Source organism: Rhinocladiella mackenziei (genome assembly GCF_000835555.1).
Source record: "Rhinocladiella mackenziei CBS 650.93 unplaced genomic scaffold supercont1.5, whole genome shotgun sequence".
NCBI classification, from domain to species: domain Eukaryota; kingdom Fungi; phylum Ascomycota; class Eurotiomycetes; order Chaetothyriales; family Herpotrichiellaceae; genus Rhinocladiella; species Rhinocladiella mackenziei.
The window spans coordinates 1,359,109-1,375,449 of NW_013550600.1; the positions used below are offsets into that span (position 1 = coordinate 1,359,109).

At 50.5% G+C, this 16,341-nt stretch overlaps 7 protein-coding genes across 7 annotated transcripts; 3 read left to right on the forward strand and 4 right to left on the reverse strand.

The window, feature by feature from the left end:
* Positions 1–1,904: 1,904 nt before the first annotated feature.
* Positions 1,905–3,089, forward strand: Z518_06967 (uncharacterized protein; the record flags this gene model as incomplete). The annotated part of the gene is made up of 1 exon (XM_013415097.1): positions 1,905–3,089. The coding sequence occupies one exon, from the start codon at positions 1,905–1,907 to the stop codon at positions 3,087–3,089; it is 1,185 nt and encodes a 394-aa protein (XP_013270551.1).
* A 1,103-nt stretch (positions 3,090–4,192) lies between these two features.
* Positions 4,193–4,720, forward strand: Z518_06968 (uncharacterized protein; the record flags this gene model as incomplete). The annotated part of the gene is made up of 2 exons (XM_013415098.1): positions 4,193–4,474; positions 4,556–4,720. 2 exons carry the CDS (start codon positions 4,193–4,195, stop codon positions 4,718–4,720), a joined length of 447 nt encoding a protein of 148 aa, XP_013270552.1.
* A 72-nt stretch (positions 4,721–4,792) lies between these two features.
* On the reverse strand, positions 4,793–5,977 carry Z518_06969 (uncharacterized protein; the record flags this gene model as incomplete). The annotated part of the gene is made up of 1 exon (XM_013415099.1): positions 4,793–5,977. The coding sequence occupies one exon, from the start codon at positions 5,975–5,977 to the stop codon at positions 4,793–4,795; it is 1,185 nt and encodes a 394-aa protein (XP_013270553.1).
* A 1,930-nt stretch (positions 5,978–7,907) lies between these two features.
* Z518_06970 (uncharacterized protein) lies at positions 7,908–9,434 on the reverse strand (the record flags this gene model as incomplete). The annotated part of the gene is made up of 4 exons (XM_013415100.1): positions 7,908–8,364; positions 8,422–8,873; positions 8,924–9,201; positions 9,260–9,434. 4 exons carry the CDS (start codon positions 9,432–9,434, stop codon positions 7,908–7,910), a joined length of 1,362 nt encoding a protein of 453 aa, XP_013270554.1.
* Positions 9,435–10,732: 1,298 nt separating this feature from the next.
* Z518_06971 (uncharacterized protein) lies at positions 10,733–11,458 on the forward strand (the record flags this gene model as incomplete). The annotated part of the gene is made up of 1 exon (XM_013415101.1): positions 10,733–11,458. The coding sequence occupies one exon, from the start codon at positions 10,733–10,735 to the stop codon at positions 11,456–11,458; it is 726 nt and encodes a 241-aa protein (XP_013270555.1).
* A 660-nt stretch (positions 11,459–12,118) lies between these two features.
* On the reverse strand, positions 12,119–14,635 carry Z518_06972 (uncharacterized protein; the record flags this gene model as incomplete). The annotated part of the gene is made up of 1 exon (XM_013415102.1): positions 12,119–14,635. One exon carries the CDS (start codon positions 14,633–14,635, stop codon positions 12,119–12,121), a length of 2,517 nt encoding a protein of 838 aa, XP_013270556.1.
* A 421-nt stretch (positions 14,636–15,056) lies between these two features.
* Z518_06973 (uncharacterized protein) lies at positions 15,057–16,064 on the reverse strand (the record flags this gene model as incomplete). The annotated part of the gene is made up of 1 exon (XM_013415103.1): positions 15,057–16,064. The coding sequence occupies one exon, from the start codon at positions 16,062–16,064 to the stop codon at positions 15,057–15,059; it is 1,008 nt and encodes a 335-aa protein (XP_013270557.1).
* Between the last annotated feature and the right edge of the window lie 277 nt (positions 16,065–16,341).

Below are 16,341 nucleotides of genomic sequence, written 5' to 3' on the forward strand. Positions count from 1 at the left end.
GAAATCGACGTCATGGCTCGAAGGGAAGCGAAGCGAACTTGACACATCCCCTATCCAACGACCACTTTGTTTGGTCGACTGTCGGAGATTTTGCTGGAACAAGCTCCAGTCTCTGATTTCGCAAAAGGCAAAGAGGTTAAGGGATCAAATTCCAGTCGGACCGCAACCGAGGTTATTGCAGAAAATGGAATCCATGAGCGGCGCTACACCTGGATCTTATAGCAGGCATTGCATCGTTCCGCCAATACCCACAAGGACATATAGGGAGTATCATGAACTAGACTGTTAAATGACTATGCTGTGACACCGTTCATAGTGGGCGTTTGACATTGAAATGGTCTTTCGACAGGCAAACTGAACGCCAGCTCCGCACAAACTCGTTATGTTCCCCATTCGTCAGGTTTCGATATTGAAAATTTCACCCATACAGCTTTTGTTATCCCCCTTGCTGATGTTCCTTGTCTTTCTCGCCTGTCTACCTTTTTGCCTTCCGGGTCTCCCTTTTTCATCTGATGCATGACCCTCGAGCCGCTAGTTCACTGGACACCGCCGCTTCTTTTGCTGACTTCTCTCAGCCGCTTCCTAGCCATTTTTGAGACCGTCAAGGACTCTATTGCAACCATCGCGGTCGGCATAGATGACATGAAGGGGTGCTTCTTCAAATTGGACCCTTGTGTGCAGAAGTTCCGAACACAAAACGGGGGTTTCTGAACCTGGTGACGCTCGCTCCATCATTTGCCCTAGGATGAAATTGTACTCACCTGAAATTGACGATTAGCACTACCCAGAAAGGGGAATTTTCTTGGAATACCCCCCAAATCACGGAAATGTGCTTCGCGGCGATTTCCTTCTTGTAGACTACTATGCGATGGGTCAATTTTCCCGAATCCTCGCAAACTGCGAGGTGAAAATGCCCTGCACACCGTCATTGTGTTCCTCCAAATTCGACCACGAACCTCACACCTCACCCCCTAATCCCTATGGGTAGAGACACGCCTCATGTCAGTTTCTTTTCGTATTCCTCAAGAGGCCAATCTCCCTTCGTGCGTTCAACCGACAATCACAACAACGGCCAGAACCAAATTCTAGCCTATCTTGCCTCACCCTCTCCGACAGCGCTGTTCAGGGCCCTCGAAAATGGATTGAAGAACCTCATCCTTTGGTCGACACCAGCTCCAAGGTTATCCCTGGTAGTCTCGTCGTTAAAATGCCTGCGTACCCATTTTGAGTCTGTTCTCCGAAGCGGGATAGCACCCAACGCCGTTCAGCTCCTCCATGCTGCAATAAAATGGGAAGTCTTGTCAAAAGAGACGGATTCCAGTTGGTCAACAAGCTTTGAGACATAATCGAGAGTGCATGGAAGGGGCCAATCACATCACAGTATCAAAATTTCCCAAGGAGAAGACGCTGTTCATGATTTTATGGAACAAAGGACTTGAATCAGATATGGGATAATCCGCCATCAACCCTGAGCTACATGGAGCAGGAGATTCCATTCAGAGAAGCCTCCTTTTGGCTAGGAATTATCAATTTTGAAGAGGATATACATCAAGAACGGAGGCCTCCTGATCAGAATATAGATGAATGACTGCAGAGGCGTTTGTGCCAAAGCTCGAATCAAATTTGCAATCTCTTTCGATGTCCTCTCAGCAATCTTCTACCTTGGGGTTTCCAATGCCACGAAGTAGAGGCCTGGAAAAAAATTCGAGGTTTAAACAAATCTGGTCTGACAGTAACATTTTCAACCCTGCCTCTGGATTAGTGCCAATCTTCCTGTCAGACAGGCCTAAATTATTTCCAGCTTATCGATAAGACTTTCTCGGTGAAACCGCCGAGTTCTTCAAAAGGTTTTTTGAGTATCACAGATTGGACTTCACTCCTCAGAGCATACAACTTCACCCCCAATGACTGTCGAAGATTCTATCGGTAGCCTCCTTGCTACCTTAGGCTCAGCTCTGGAATCGGCTACCACCGCGTTCCCTGATGGCGAAGAACAATTCCTGCCACCGGCAGAGGGAGTTTCCTTGCTCGACATTAAAAACGACTTACTTCTGTCCTATCTTCAAAACCTCGTGTTCCTTGTGATAATCAAGCTTCGGAATGCAGACAGCCGTGCCGAGACTTCTTGCGACATCAAAGCGGATGTGGTCAAAAAACTAGTCGAGTTGCGCGTCTATTTGGAAAGAGGGGTACGGCCGCTAGAAAGCAAATTGAAATACCAGATTGACAAAGTCGTGAGGGCTGCTGAGGAGGATGATCGGCGCAATACCCAGAAATCGCGGGGAGACAAGGACTCAAAAAAGAAGGCTGCAACGAAAACGCTAAATCAAGATGGGGATGTTTGGGGCGAGTCCGATTCTGATCCCCGGGGGGCTGGGGAGGAATACTTGAACGGGCCTGTCGAAGGAGATATGTCCGTTGGGCCAAGACCGGCTGCCCTTCTGCGCAATACAGATACAACAACATTAAAGAAAGATTCTTCAACAAAATCCCGGTCCACCGCAACGACCAGTGGCGCATACAAGCCTCCGCGAATAACGCCGACGGCAATGCCCGAACCTCCTTCCACCAAAGACCGCGAGGTCCCAGCACGAAAACGCCGATCCCAGCTTCTCGACGAATATGTCGACGAAGAACTCTCCACGGCGCCCCGGGCCCAGCCATCAATCGGTTCAAATAGCACCATCATCAAACATGGCCGAGGCGCAATGTCCTCACGCGATCGTGAAAAGGAGCGTGAGCGCATCGAATACGAAGAACGAAACTTCACGCGCCTTCCAGCCGAGAGCAAAGCGGAGAGAAGAAAGGCGCGATTACGTGGAGAGCGTGAGCGGAGAGATATGTTCGGCGGAGAAGATTGGACTGGGCTCGGTGGACTTGGCGATCGGATTAATCGCAGTGTCACGGGCAAGTCGAGAGGAGAGAAAGCAAATGTGCTAGAGAGGCGGGAGAAGAGACGGAGAGAAACGCAGGATGGACCGAGAGATGATGGATCTGGTGGGATCAATATTAGGATCGGTGAGAGCTTTGAGAAGAGGAGAAGGATTATGCAGCAGAAGGCAGAGAAAAAGGCGAGGAGGAAAGGGTGAATGATTCCCTTCACCTTTGATTCTCTCCGCTGCTAGATTGTGGTCGATATTCCTGGATATGCAGACATGCTCACCATGCTCCTGTTTGGCAGTTAATCAGTGAGGGGAGAGCTATCGGTCCCATTGACAAATCATCCCACCTGTTTGGGTCATCAGCATCCTCATTAAGACGGATTCTACTTTACGGTGACGGCGACGAGGGAACTGACGATGATTCATCCAATATCAATCCAGTCGCGCATCCAGAGAACCAACAACAGCCAGCCAGCCAAACTTTATCCGTTTCCCCACCACTCTGCTAAGACATCGATTTCATCTCACCATGTCATATTCACTATCAACCAACCAACTCCGTGAAAATTAGAAGGCGGGCCGCTTTGACATGTATACTGATCAACGTGGGGCCGCCGGTATAGCGATGCGGCCGTATGAAGATCGAATCCATGAATCTAGATGTCCATTCTCTTCACGATTAGTATCTCCAAGTTCAACGTCCGAGCAGTAAAGTATTGTGCACCAAGGGAGGACCTGACCGTATACTCGATGGAGTCATTTTCCGAGGTTACAATCCAGAGTCGTACATGCCTGTACGCGGAAGAAAGAAAAAGGAGGACCACGTCTGTATCGAAAATTCGCCTGACTTCCGTACTCGACTGTAGGTTAGAGAGTAACACCGCTTGACAAGAGGGCTAAACCTGGGGAATGATTGTTGTTGGCTGACACACGGCCCTCGTCTGATTCGATAGCCTTGCGCGGACTTGTTGAGTAATCTGCACTTGGCGTGGTTCGGTGCGACAGCTTCTCTGACTGTGTGAGGTAGCACAGTTCGTCAAATCGATCGATGTCTCGGGCCGTAATGTGGTGGAGATAATGGAGCAAGCCGTGGAGGAATACTAGCATTGTTTCAGATAGTATTGAGTTGATGAGTTCCATATTTAGTGTGAGAGGGAGAGGGAAAATATAAGGGGGGGGGGGGAATGCCGTGGTGTATAAAATATCCCCTTTGATCCTCCTAATACGAACCAAAAGAACCCTCCTACCCGACGACTTATACCCCGGCCAAACAAGAAAATTCCAACCCGATTCAATAGAATCTTGTCAAAATGCCTCTCTGGCGTATCTTTACCCACCCGGAAACCTTCAATCACTCTCAACGTGCGGGGATCGCCAAAGCTGTCACGGACCTTTACGTCTCATATAGCCTGCCCGCATTCTATGTTAACGTCATCTTCGTGAATGTCGACGAGGAGGATGTCTGGGTCGGAGGCGAGTCAAAGTCCAACTTCGTCAGAATTGTCATCGAGCAAATTGCCAGAAGTATGAGTCCACCAGATACTGAAGAAGGACGGAAGGCTCGAAGGAGTTGGATGGACAGAATTAATGGAGTAGGAAGACCATGCTCCTTTGCTTCTCGACAGCCGGAGTTCCATGAGGTAAACTTTCCACTGACGTATGTTTTGTCCTAGGTGTTGCGACCTTACATCCTTGGCCGAAAAGAGCTGGACTGGGAGTTGCACATATATGAGACTCCGCGCGATCTCTGGCGAATTCAGGGTTTGGATCCTCCTCCATCATTCTCGGACGAGGAAAAGTTGTGGTTTGAACAGAACAAACCTATTCCGTATTATTGAGTTGGTCGTCTTCGCAGAGAAATCCGCCCCGTGGAAGAGACAGACGACAGTGCAGGAAGTCCAAATCGTCAGTTACGCAAGTTTGGGTGCAAAATACCATAATGCGGCGAGGCCAGTGAGAACTGTAGCACCTCCGACTTGACGAGCCCATTGTGTGCTTTCCGACAATGTCATTTTTCCAACAGTGTTTTGTCGTTTCAATGGAATTTGGCCGGCTCGACTGATTTTTTCGGTTCTCCGTTGTATGATATCCGACATCTCCGTTCGGTTGTTTTCTTGGGCCAGGGCAAACGCCTCATATTCCTGAACAAGCCGCTTTAAGCCTGCAACGTCGGCTTTCAGAAGCTCGGCATCCGAATTGTTTCCTTGAATTTCCACACTCTGGACATTCCCAAAGAAATCGACCACTCTTCGACTTCGCCCAGCTTGTTCTCCGCCAGGGAACAAATCCCATCTGACACCAGGGTTGGAGTGGATTTTCCCGACATCGTAGCTGTCAAAAAGATCGCCAAGTGTCTTGTCTGAGGTCGGACCAGTTACTTGCGTCTCTAAGAATTCGAGAACATAGTATGTCCACCGATCAATAACCGCAACGCCTACGTCGTTGTCGGCATGGTGTGAGTATGAGCTCTCGTCCTCTTCGGAAGACCCCGTAGCAATGACTCCTGGCGCATAGAATTGCCGGTAGAGAGTATTGGCCTGACATGTATCGATCATGAATAGCATCTCATTGTATCTCTTCTTCTCCCTCATCTGCGAAAACGCGTCCGCTAGATCCCAGCTCGAGATTTCTTCGCTGTCCTGAAACTTGAGAAATTCACTACCCCCGTGACCCGTCATGTAGATGAGGATATTGCTTCCTTCATCGGTCTGTAGTCTTTTGCTGGCTGGAACACCCTCTTCCCACCGGTCGGTCAAGAGACGGATGAAGTTCTCGACGGTCACTTCGTAACCACGATAGTCCACCTCGACATTCTCGCCATACAAGTCCATGCGTCTGTCTGCATTTGAATAGACGGTTCCGGAGAAGGCGTTCCGTGGGTTGCAAGCCATATCGTCAGGCAGAAGCAGGAGGATTTGGGAGTCAGGGATACCGAGTCGCTTGACGGTGCGGTACAAGGATAGAGTGTTGGCTAGGTGTCGATAATTGAACCAGAATCGAGAGGTTGATACGAGCACAGCCCAGTTAGATGTGTGAGCAGCGCAGACGACCGTCACCAAGGCAATGAAAGCCCATAGGAATTGCAAAGACATCATGGTGGATAAGAGGCACGAATACGAATGGATGGATATCGATCGTTCCCACGGTTCGGGACGGCTTGATGTGAGCCCGAGCAAACGGCGAAGATCACCTTCTTGGAACTATTCTCACAGCCAATCCTCAAGAATCAGTGAAGCAGTATGAACAAAGTCCTCCGCCCACAAACGGATTGGAAATAAGTTGGTAAGCATGTGGCAGAGCACTGACCCAACTTCGGAAAATCTTTATTCCGGGGAACCCCTACAAGGTATGACAGCATTCCTCGAATCACTTACTACCGCCGTCTCAGAAGATAGATTGTTTCGAAGGTGCAAGGTGGGAATCCTAAAATGGACAAAAAAGGTCTCAGATTGTTGCTAGTATCTGCACAAGTTTGTTCTCCAGACTGCCCACCCAACCCCTGGGCCGACTCAATGTACATAATCCCAATGTCATACCACCCCATGGAGTTCATTGATCATTGGATGCATTTCGTGTACAGGTACTCATGCAGCCGAACAATTTTGACAAGGTTTTGCCTCCCTCTCCCTAACGTTGCACATCGCTCATCGACTTCTCAATGGACGTTGGGAGTGCATTGACGGGGTCCAAGGCCAACTTGAAGTTGTCAACGACCGGCTGTCACCTTAACGGCTGCCACAGAATAGCAAATGACGGGCTCGTAGAGCTCGAAACCGAAAGTTTGTTGAGCCGCGATCATTCCGATTCTGGCTTTTTCTTCTGGGCTCATGGTGCTGAGAGAATCGGGCAATTCCGTCAAAGTAGAGCCAACAACCTCTTGGAAAACCCGACGCAAATGCAGTTCATACACTTTGTCCCTGTCGCTTTCCTCCTGGAGAATAGGCTGGGAAGTGCTACCAAGGGAGGGATGGCATTCTTCACGTCAATAGTGGTCCTCACTCGTGCTGCAACTGGTATTCCTGACGGTCAGAGTCTCGCATTCTCAGGTGGCCGGACCCAGAGAGCGTCGTCCTGGTCTCGCAATTCGAGCTGGGAGGCAATCGTCACAACGCTTCGAAAACTGCTTCGGCCCAATCAACATTGAACTTGTCTCCTCATCTTTTTCTCATGTGAATGAATTTCAGCCACCGGGGCATTCCTTTCCGGCATGGTTGCCTTGGCCCTTATAAAATCCTTCCTTGGTTGTAATTTCTGACTGATGGCTCCTTGCGTTTCCATGCAAAGCACTTTGCTCATCGCGACACGTGAGGCTAGCTTTGTCTCAGTTGGTATAACATCGCTGTGATCATTCATGGTACGGGACGCCTGGTACTCTCAACCATCGACCATTGGCCAAGGACGAAAAGGCCTTTTGAACAATAAATGTAGATGCTGCTGATTTGCTTCTTAATTCGCTTCGTCCCGCCGTTGCCGCCGAAGGGATAGAGCATTTATCAGACCACGCCACGATCGAACTCTCACGGAGCGTTGCAGACCATGAATGGACAGGCGAAGGGGTTGAGAGGGAGAAAAGGGAACAGGATGTCAAACTGAATCGCAGCGAATCATAAATCATAATGCGTGAAAGTTCTATGGCAGAACATGTGAGCCCCAAAAAGCAATGTGACCCAGGGATTTAATCGTCCAGAACTATATCCGTGCACCCTCTGACAGAATATCCATCATTATATGTTAGTATTCGTCAAGTGAAAGCGTTGAAAGAATAAGCAGAAGATAAAGGCTCTTCATATCTTGAGATAAAATTCTACCTCAAAATTTCTGTCGACAACATGCCCAAAGAAGAGGTATCTCCGCTGCATACTGATACCAACCACGTATTCGTACAGGTACAGGGGTCCGGTCCCCTGATCCCACACCAAACAAAGAGATGCGGAGGATTTGAGAATGGTCAGTGGATGATCTCCACCTTCTATTTTCCCACACTTCTCAAGCTCACCAGGAGTTTGTGTTCATTGATTTCAAGCTTTAGTAGCGAGCCTGGAATCCCAAGTGGCGGGGAGGACTGCCTTCAATGGTGATGCTGATTCGACTCCTCTCGGTGCCGTCGATCTCGAGTGGAGAAGGTGGTTTGGGAGAGTGATGAATTTCATAGACACGAGTCGTCGGAACATTGCCTGTTGCCGCTCCTCCGGCGATGGATTTCGTATCCAATTCATAAGTCGGCGGTGGTTCGTTAGGATCAGAGCGATATGCCACACGCTCGTGGGACTCGCCGTCGAGTCTCTGGCCGCCGGGCATGCTTGCTCGTCGGCGTTTGGTGCGGATGTACAGGGCGACAATAAGGGCGCCGCCCAGTACCAGGGCGCCGATCACGATACCGATTCCTGCGCCAGCAGCGGCGCTGAGCCCATTTGATCCTTTGCTTGAGGATGCAGGTGAGGACTGGACTGGTCGTGCACCAGTCGTGTTGGGATTCAGAGGGCTAAGAGCGAAAAGTGAGCGGTGGAATTCTAAATGGAGACGAAAAATCATGGCTCACCTATCCAGAATTTGTAACACGCCATTCGAGGTAAGAAAGTCTCTTGTGGTAATGAGTGAAGCATCAACGTAGAAACCGCCATTGAGCTCAGTCATTGTCGCGGTTTTATTCTCCAATGTCGGGATTTTGGAGTTGTTTTTGAATTCGGATGAATATAGCACTGGTCCCTGCGAGATGCTATACCGAAAGATTGAGAGCAAATCTGTCTCGGAGAGGCCGTCAAATCCGGTGAATGTGGCGCCGAAATTCGGATTATTTGGGCCAAAGACTGTGAGATCCTGCAAATTGTTGACAATAGCTGCCGCGGGAGAGCTTGGAGTCAGCCATCCTCCCTTACTTAACAAGGCGACAAGGTCGGTCAGCCCTGCCTTCGTGATGGTGGCGGGAAATGATATTGGGATGGTCAGCACAGTGTCGATAATATGAATGAGACCACCAATATAAAAGATGTCCTAAACCCCAGTCAGTGTCTCTGTGGTAAAACATCAATGCAACGACGAACAGCCTCGACCACATGTGACACCGCCTTCACCCCAGATACAACTGTGGGCTTGTTATCTTGAGAGGCGATTTCCACCACTTGTCCTCCGGTCACATTGGTATAGCTCGAGTTCGTCAGGAGAGTCGGGACGAATAGTGGCTGCAGGCCAAATGTGGCAGAAGGATGGGTTCCATTTGTGATATGGTACAGAACGATTGCTCTGAGGTTGTCTTCGTCTTGTTCTAGTTGGGGATTGTCTGCGTTGTACAGGGCGATTGCCTGGTCATTGGGAACCAACACTTGGAGAGGAACATTAGCATTTCTTCGTGAGCGCGCGTCCGTGCGAAAATTCCATACGGCTGAAAGTGCCTTGGTTCAAGATGTCGACCAAGTCTGGAAACTTCTCCAAGATGCCCGTAAAGGTAGCGATGTCGGTTTGCTGACTCAAGATGGTGAGAATGTCTTGATCTGCCGCCAAACAATGAACAATAAGTAATGCAAAAACCGTAACAGCTATCCTGCAGAGCAACATTGTGAATGCTCATGGAGCATTGACAGGTCGAGCACCATGGCCGTGCTATGGAGTATACGAGAGTGGGCTCAAATGAGGAAGGAAGCCTTTGTTATTTGATGGGCCCGTTGAGAGACGCCCGTCGTGGAACTGCACACCATGCTTCTGATGAGACGCAGTTTTCAGGAGGCTCGTTTTTTTCGGAACAGGTTTACCGTGCAATGCATGCAGGTTTGATAAGTCCAAACATGGGTATAGTGCCTCGCTTGCAGACAGGGGAGAAGGCGGCAGAGGTTCTGAGGTGCATTCCGTATCCGGAGAGGGAATCTGGCCAGATGCATGCCAGAGAATTCGGGCCAGCAACAAGGGTCGAAGCGTTGAAAGTTAATGACCTGGGGTGCCCACGGACGGATTTCTGGTAAAATTGTCAAGAATCGAGACTCAGAAGCCCCCGGGTAATGTGATACTGAAGAATCAAGCATGCTAGTCGAAGGTTTAGCGGTGTTTCAAATGCCGGCTTCACATCGGTAGGTGTCGATTCTGCAAGGCACGGTCCATGGAGGAGTCGACATTTCTCGGCCTGCGGCGCCAGTCAAGTTAGTGGCATTCCTAAGTTTTGGGAGGCCTGACCAGAACCCTCGCAAAAGAGGAAGCAAGCTCAACCCAAAAATTTCGTGTCCTAAGTCTGTTGAAGATGGCTTGGGTCCTTCGGCCGGATTGGGCGACGGCTTGCTCAACGCACGGTGATGAGGGATGAGATTGCAGGAAATGAATGATGACGGGACAGGCTTGAAGAATGAAGACGAGGTGCGTAACTCGACAACCGGTATCATTTCGGGCCGCATTATTAATTCTCCGCAGTCAAATCACAACTCCGTCTCCTACCAACAATAATCTCGCTATGGACAGATGAGCAACCGTTAACACTCCGGGCCCTGCCTCGCAGCCACATATGCCGCCTTGTTGAGGACCACCAGAGGTACTCCATTTTTCTAGAAGGCTACGCCTTTTTGATCCTTTTCTATATCACGCGAAAGCAGCCAACAGCTCTTGTCAATGTGACGGACTCCACGGAGATTGTTTCCTCGGCAGAGTCAGCCTCGTCCCTTTGAACCCAGAGTGTATACCCTTCGCAACCGTGCATTAGGGAGTACTCTTTTCGACAGAGGCCATAGAGTCCTCAATCTGCACTTTATTCGCTCTATCTCAGCCTGACACACTTCATCAGCCTCGTCAGGAATGTGTCAGCGGTGCCTTCTGGGTTAAAACTCTTTGTCGCGCGGCAGCAGCGAGCCTCCAAATAGGGACCGGGCCACCTAATGTCAATCCTCTTCCTCTTCCTCATCGTCTTCTCCTTCATCATCTTTCCCCTCCTCTACATCATCTACAAACCACCGGCATGTCTGATCCAGCTCCTGACACGCCGTTGGCCCGACGTCCTATTCCAACTATCGATAAAGCAGAGGATCGTCGCCCTGACCATTGACGACGGTCCATCTCCTTATACTTCAGCGATCCAACACATTCTCGACACCAGTGGCGCAAAGGCCACATTCTTCGTTATCGGGTCTCACATCCCTGGCCACGAAAACATTCTCACAAACCTAATCCTCAATAACCACGAACTAGCTAACCATGCCGTGCGCGATGAGCCGTCCCGCTCTCTCCCAACGGCAGAGTTGATTTCGCAGATCAAATGCGTCGAGTCACAAGTCGGCGCAATCTATGCTTCCCTGCACCGGCAGGCGGCGCAACCAAGGTATTTTCGTCCCGGCAGTGGATTCTTCAGCACCTCGATGCGTCAAGTTCTCCGTGATCTCGACTATCGCCTCGTATTGGGAAATATCTACCCCCACGATGCACAGATTTCTTTCTGGAGACTCAACGCCTGGCATATACTCTCCATGGTGCGGCCCGGCGGCATCATTGTTTGCCATGACAGGAAGTGGACGCCGTCGATGTTGAGGACCGTCCTGCCTGAGCTGAAAAGGAGGGGATACGAGGTCGTCACCGTGACTGAACTGCTAAATGCAGCGGAGTCGTGACCTTGACTAAGAAAAGTCCATTTGTCCAACCAAGCCGCCGAAGTTGCAGAAATGAAGCTAACTCGGCCGTCATCCCAGTTTGCTTGCGAAATCCTTGAAAAATTTACAAGCAGTCGCAGAAGGCGAACACAGGACCAAACCTGAGTGAAGGCCGTTTCCCCAATGACATATATGCCGTATTTAAAGCGACTTACCACACTAGCATGAAGATAACATGACAGGAGGATGAATCATTCCATTTGCAATTCAAAAACCTAGATCTAGAGACGACACTTGCTAATGCTTCAACTTCGCCGAGTCTTGTAGGCCAAATCAACGAATGCCATGCATTTATCCCCGACGCCCATTTCTTGCTCGCGTTTTGATGTGCTCATTGCTTCTCGCGTACGCAACTTTACTAGACAAGCTGGGCAAATCAAGCCATCCATCCATACAAACATCAATCAGTCAGTCGTCGTCGAAACTCTTACCCATGCCCCCAATTATCATCTTCATCCTTGATCCTTCCCGGAGATTTGCGTTGCAACACAGCACTTCTCTGGTGCCGTCACTCGCCCCGGAGTAGAACAAAGGCATCGATGAAAGAGCGGGGAGGGAAAAAAAAAAAAAAAAAAAAAGGTCAGATCCTGACAGCATCTTCGTCTTCCCGCTTTCCCTCCTCTACCGACCCACAACAGCCTTCAAGCTCAACCCCTCCAGAAATCCAGCGAGATCTTCCTTTTTGACCTCAACAATGCAGTGGTCGAAACTGTCGATCTTGACCCGTGCATTCGTCTCCTCAACCACTTCCTGGAACGCAATACCGAATCGATTGTGGCCGTAGCCGCGTTTCTTCTTTTGCGAGGCTTCCGCATCATCTTCCCCGTCGGATGAGGAGTCAGAGTCTGCCTCGGACTCTGATTCGGTTTCGTCCTCGACGTCATCGTCGTCGCCATTGAGTTCGCGTTGGGCGGCCCTTGCCGCCCGCTTCTCCTCACGGATCTTCTGCTTCTGCTCTTGTTCTGCGTCTTTCTTGGCTCTGCGCTCCGCTTTCTCTTTCCTTGCCTCGAGATCTTCTCCGCCACCGATCCCTCCGCCCGTGCCTACGACGACATATGTTCCTCTCGCTTCATCCAGAGCGGCTAGGACCAGAGGCGTCGCGCCCTCTGAACCCTTCTTCTCACGCTCATTTACGGCTATCGCTTCGCCCACCCACAGAGCTAGCTTAACCAGCGCGCCTGGACTATTGGCAAACAAGGGCAGGTCAGGCCCGTCTTTGACGACACCCATGCGGAAGGCGCGTAGGTGCCGGATCTGGTGTTTCACAAGGAGAGAGGAGCCTGTACGATGGATCGAACGGAGCAGATGTTGAGCGGCCGGGATTAAGGAGATGAGTCGTGTCGGATTGTGTGGTGCAAGCGCATCATACGCAGCAAAGAAGCGCGGAAGAAGGGCCTCCGAGCGATCGGCGATTTCATCGGCTGTGTTTGTCCTCTGGGACGACCCTGTATAGGTTGTGGAGGAAGTAGAAGTCGAGATTTGAGACGTCCCAACGTCCAGAATAGCGCCTAGAATGACGCCGACGTCTACGGCAGAGAGTTGTGCTTTCCACCCCCATGAGCGAATGAAGCCCCAGCCCTCTTGCTCGTAGGAAACCCGTCCAGAGCCGGTGGGAACGAGACCATCTAAGCCGTAAACGCCGGCGTATTTCAGGAGACGTTCTCGTAGAGTCTTTTTCAGATCCATGTCCATATGGGTGTATGTCTGTTTGCATTGACTCAAGGACACGCCCATTTTGGCCAGAAGTTTGTGCAGCCGTTTTACTCCCGATTCATTCCAGACATGTAATCGCGATGCGAGATAAGGGGAGTGAAGCATACTGTCGTACAAAGACCAGTGTCTCAGCAGGAGAAACCGAGGGTCCGGAGAGAGGCGGATAGAAGTGTCGCTGGGCGAGCTTGTGCCACCTGTACCCGGGGATATCGAGGGCGATTGATCGGCGGGTGGAGGATTCAATCGTCGAACCTCGTCACGAAGGATGGCATAAATCCTGGACGACCGAGTTGATCGCCATGATTTATGGTATTCGTGTGGAAGTGTCGAAGACGTAGATACTGAAGTCCCTAAGCCAGTTGACGTATGGCCAGATAGTTCAAGCGACGTTACACCAATGATGGTCAGCCAGAGAATATCGTTGTCTTCTCGACCCAGGTCCGCTGCCAGGGAATATACGAGGGAGGAGACTGGTTCGGAATATGAGGTTCCTAGATTATGGTATTTTTGCAGGACTGATTCGTGTTCCTTTCGTAACTTTCGTAGTCGTTTGCGCAACCGCTTTACTGTTGGCGGTTTCGGGGATTGTGTTTCCGAGGCTGGTGAGGTCGGATGAGAAGAGGAAGGAGTCATGCTCTGGAATGTTGAGGCAATTGAGGATCCCGAATTACTTCTCCGCCTTTGGCGAGGCCTTTCCTCGTCGTCGTCGCTTTCTGGGTCTTCATCATCTCTGTCCGACCAAGATTTCCGTTTTCTTGGTGACGAGACATTTGGGGTTTCCTCATCTACTTCGTCTTCCTCGTCACTGTCTTCGTCATCTTCCACTTCAGGCATTTCAGCTAACGCATAGTACGCATTTCTCTCGTCGCCCAGATCGCTGGCTATGTCTCCATCGTCGAAAACGATTATACCACCCTTGCCGGACTTGTAGGACTTTTGTATACAGCCTTTCTCCACGCCGGGAGCTCGAGGTCTCGTGTTGACGTCAGTCATCCCATCGACTGGCGCTTCCATTGGCAGGCCACCAAAGACATTAGATAAAGAGTACGGCCTTCTCGCATCCAGGACCCATACTTCCACACCGCACATTGTCTCGGCCAAGTCTTCATCATCAAGGCCCAGTATGGACCCCAGGTCAACGAGCCCTCCCACTCCTAAACATATGACAACGCCACCACTTCCACCTTCTGTGGTTTTCATGGGCCGGACCAAGTCCTCACCCGCCTTGGACAGGTCTGCATAACCAGAGACAGGTTGTATCTTGTGAGGAATGTAGTCGCGTTTGAGTAGCGAGGTGACGATTCGGCACGCGCATATCGAGTCAGGTTCGAGAGCGACGAGAAGAAGAACTGGCGGGGAGAGAGGATGATGCGAGCGAATGAGGTTGGTGTAGAGGTTCGAGATCAATGGGCGAGGGACGTACATCTCGGGATGGGGACCGTGAAGACTGATGTTGGAATCGAAGTCGAATTGGCCGACATCGCGCCAGGAACCTAGCAGCACATGTTGGCGACGTATCACATATGACGGTCAAGCCGAAAGCGGGCGACTTGGGATGTCGTTATAAAGGTGCAGAGTCGTGTGCTGGAGTCTCGGTGACTTTGGGTAGGCACTGCGGGTCCGATCGCGTTGACCAGAGACGCGTCGTGGGCATTGGCCAATCAGCAGCCGTCCCACTCCGACGTCATTGGATAGCTTCACGGTCTCGATGCTTTTTGCTGAGCTGTTTCTCCCTGACATTTCCAATCTACCACTGGATCTAGCTGGCGAGCGATATGTGCAGTATTTGTAAGACCCTGCTAGAAATTCATATCAGGAGATCAAGCGCGAAACTCCATATCCCAGTTCATCGAGCGGATCCTGATCGATCCAACACCTCCCTCACAATTTGCTCCGAGATACCTTTGTGCCCCAGACTCGTTGGATGAAATGTCCTCCACTTCTTTATTGGGAGAATATCGCTGGTCCCTACCTCCAACTCATCCACTTCCAACCCCCCCGCTTGTATCTGTAAGCTGCGTTCTATCTCAGTCGTACCTGTGTCCGGAGGGGACAGGTTGAAGAACCAAGTCTCACTCCTTTCAATGTCTGGCTCTTTGACTCCTTCCTCGCAGAAACGATGCCCCTCAAACGCTTTGTCGAGATCAACGTAAACAGCGCCGTGGACTTCCGCCATCGCCTGAATCACATCGTTCAACATGCTCACAAGCTGATTCAGCGCTTTCCTCTTGGACTTGGTCAAGTAGTCCAATGGTTTCGTCTGACTGAATGTGGCGTGATCACAAAAGGCAGTTTCCTCGTTGAAAAACCTCGCGTATCCCGTTATGAGCAACAATGCATTGGGCTTCAGTTGTTTGATAGCCCCGGAAATGACTCCGTCAAGATTATTCCACAGCACAGCGGATTCAATCAGCATTCTCGCCTTCACCAGTTCAGCATCGCAAGTGGAAGTCGGGTTCCAGTGGTAGATGCATTCATTGAGAATCACGGAAAAGTCGACCTCGTTTCCACCAACCGTAATGGTGACCAAATCCGACCCGCGAATGTAGGGAACTTGGTTGCGCAAAACAGCTGAGCTGGCAGTGCCACCACATGCGAGGTTCTTGAAGTTCGATTCTTCCACCTTCAAGCAAGAGTGGTTGGCTACTTGTCTTGGATAGGAGTCTGAATAGCGCCCACATCCAAAGTCGGGATGAGGGGGCCATCGAATCGTGCCTGCTCCAACTCCGGCAGCATAGGAGTCCCCGAGGGCTGCATACGAATTGATCTCAGGGCGTCGAAGAGAGGTATCTGGAGGGATTGAATTTACGGCGAGGAAGAACAAGAAGACGGTGAACAGGGAGGACGGCCGCATATCTGCGATGAAGAATGACTCCACACCGAGTTGATCCTGATCCCAATGATGAATTACATCCTCTGCGTTTTCATTTGTAGGTTGTCAGGTCACAATAGAGGCAGTAGGTTGAATAAATAGGTGCCTCATGTCGCTGGCCACGGAGCCGGAATAATCTATCCCCGAGAACCAGGGGAAATCCATGTCTGACGGCCAATCTGACGCGATACATCACGAGGTGCTTATATGCAAGGAGCCCTCGCTTAAAGCTCTACGCTCGAAAGTACCATCGTCCTTT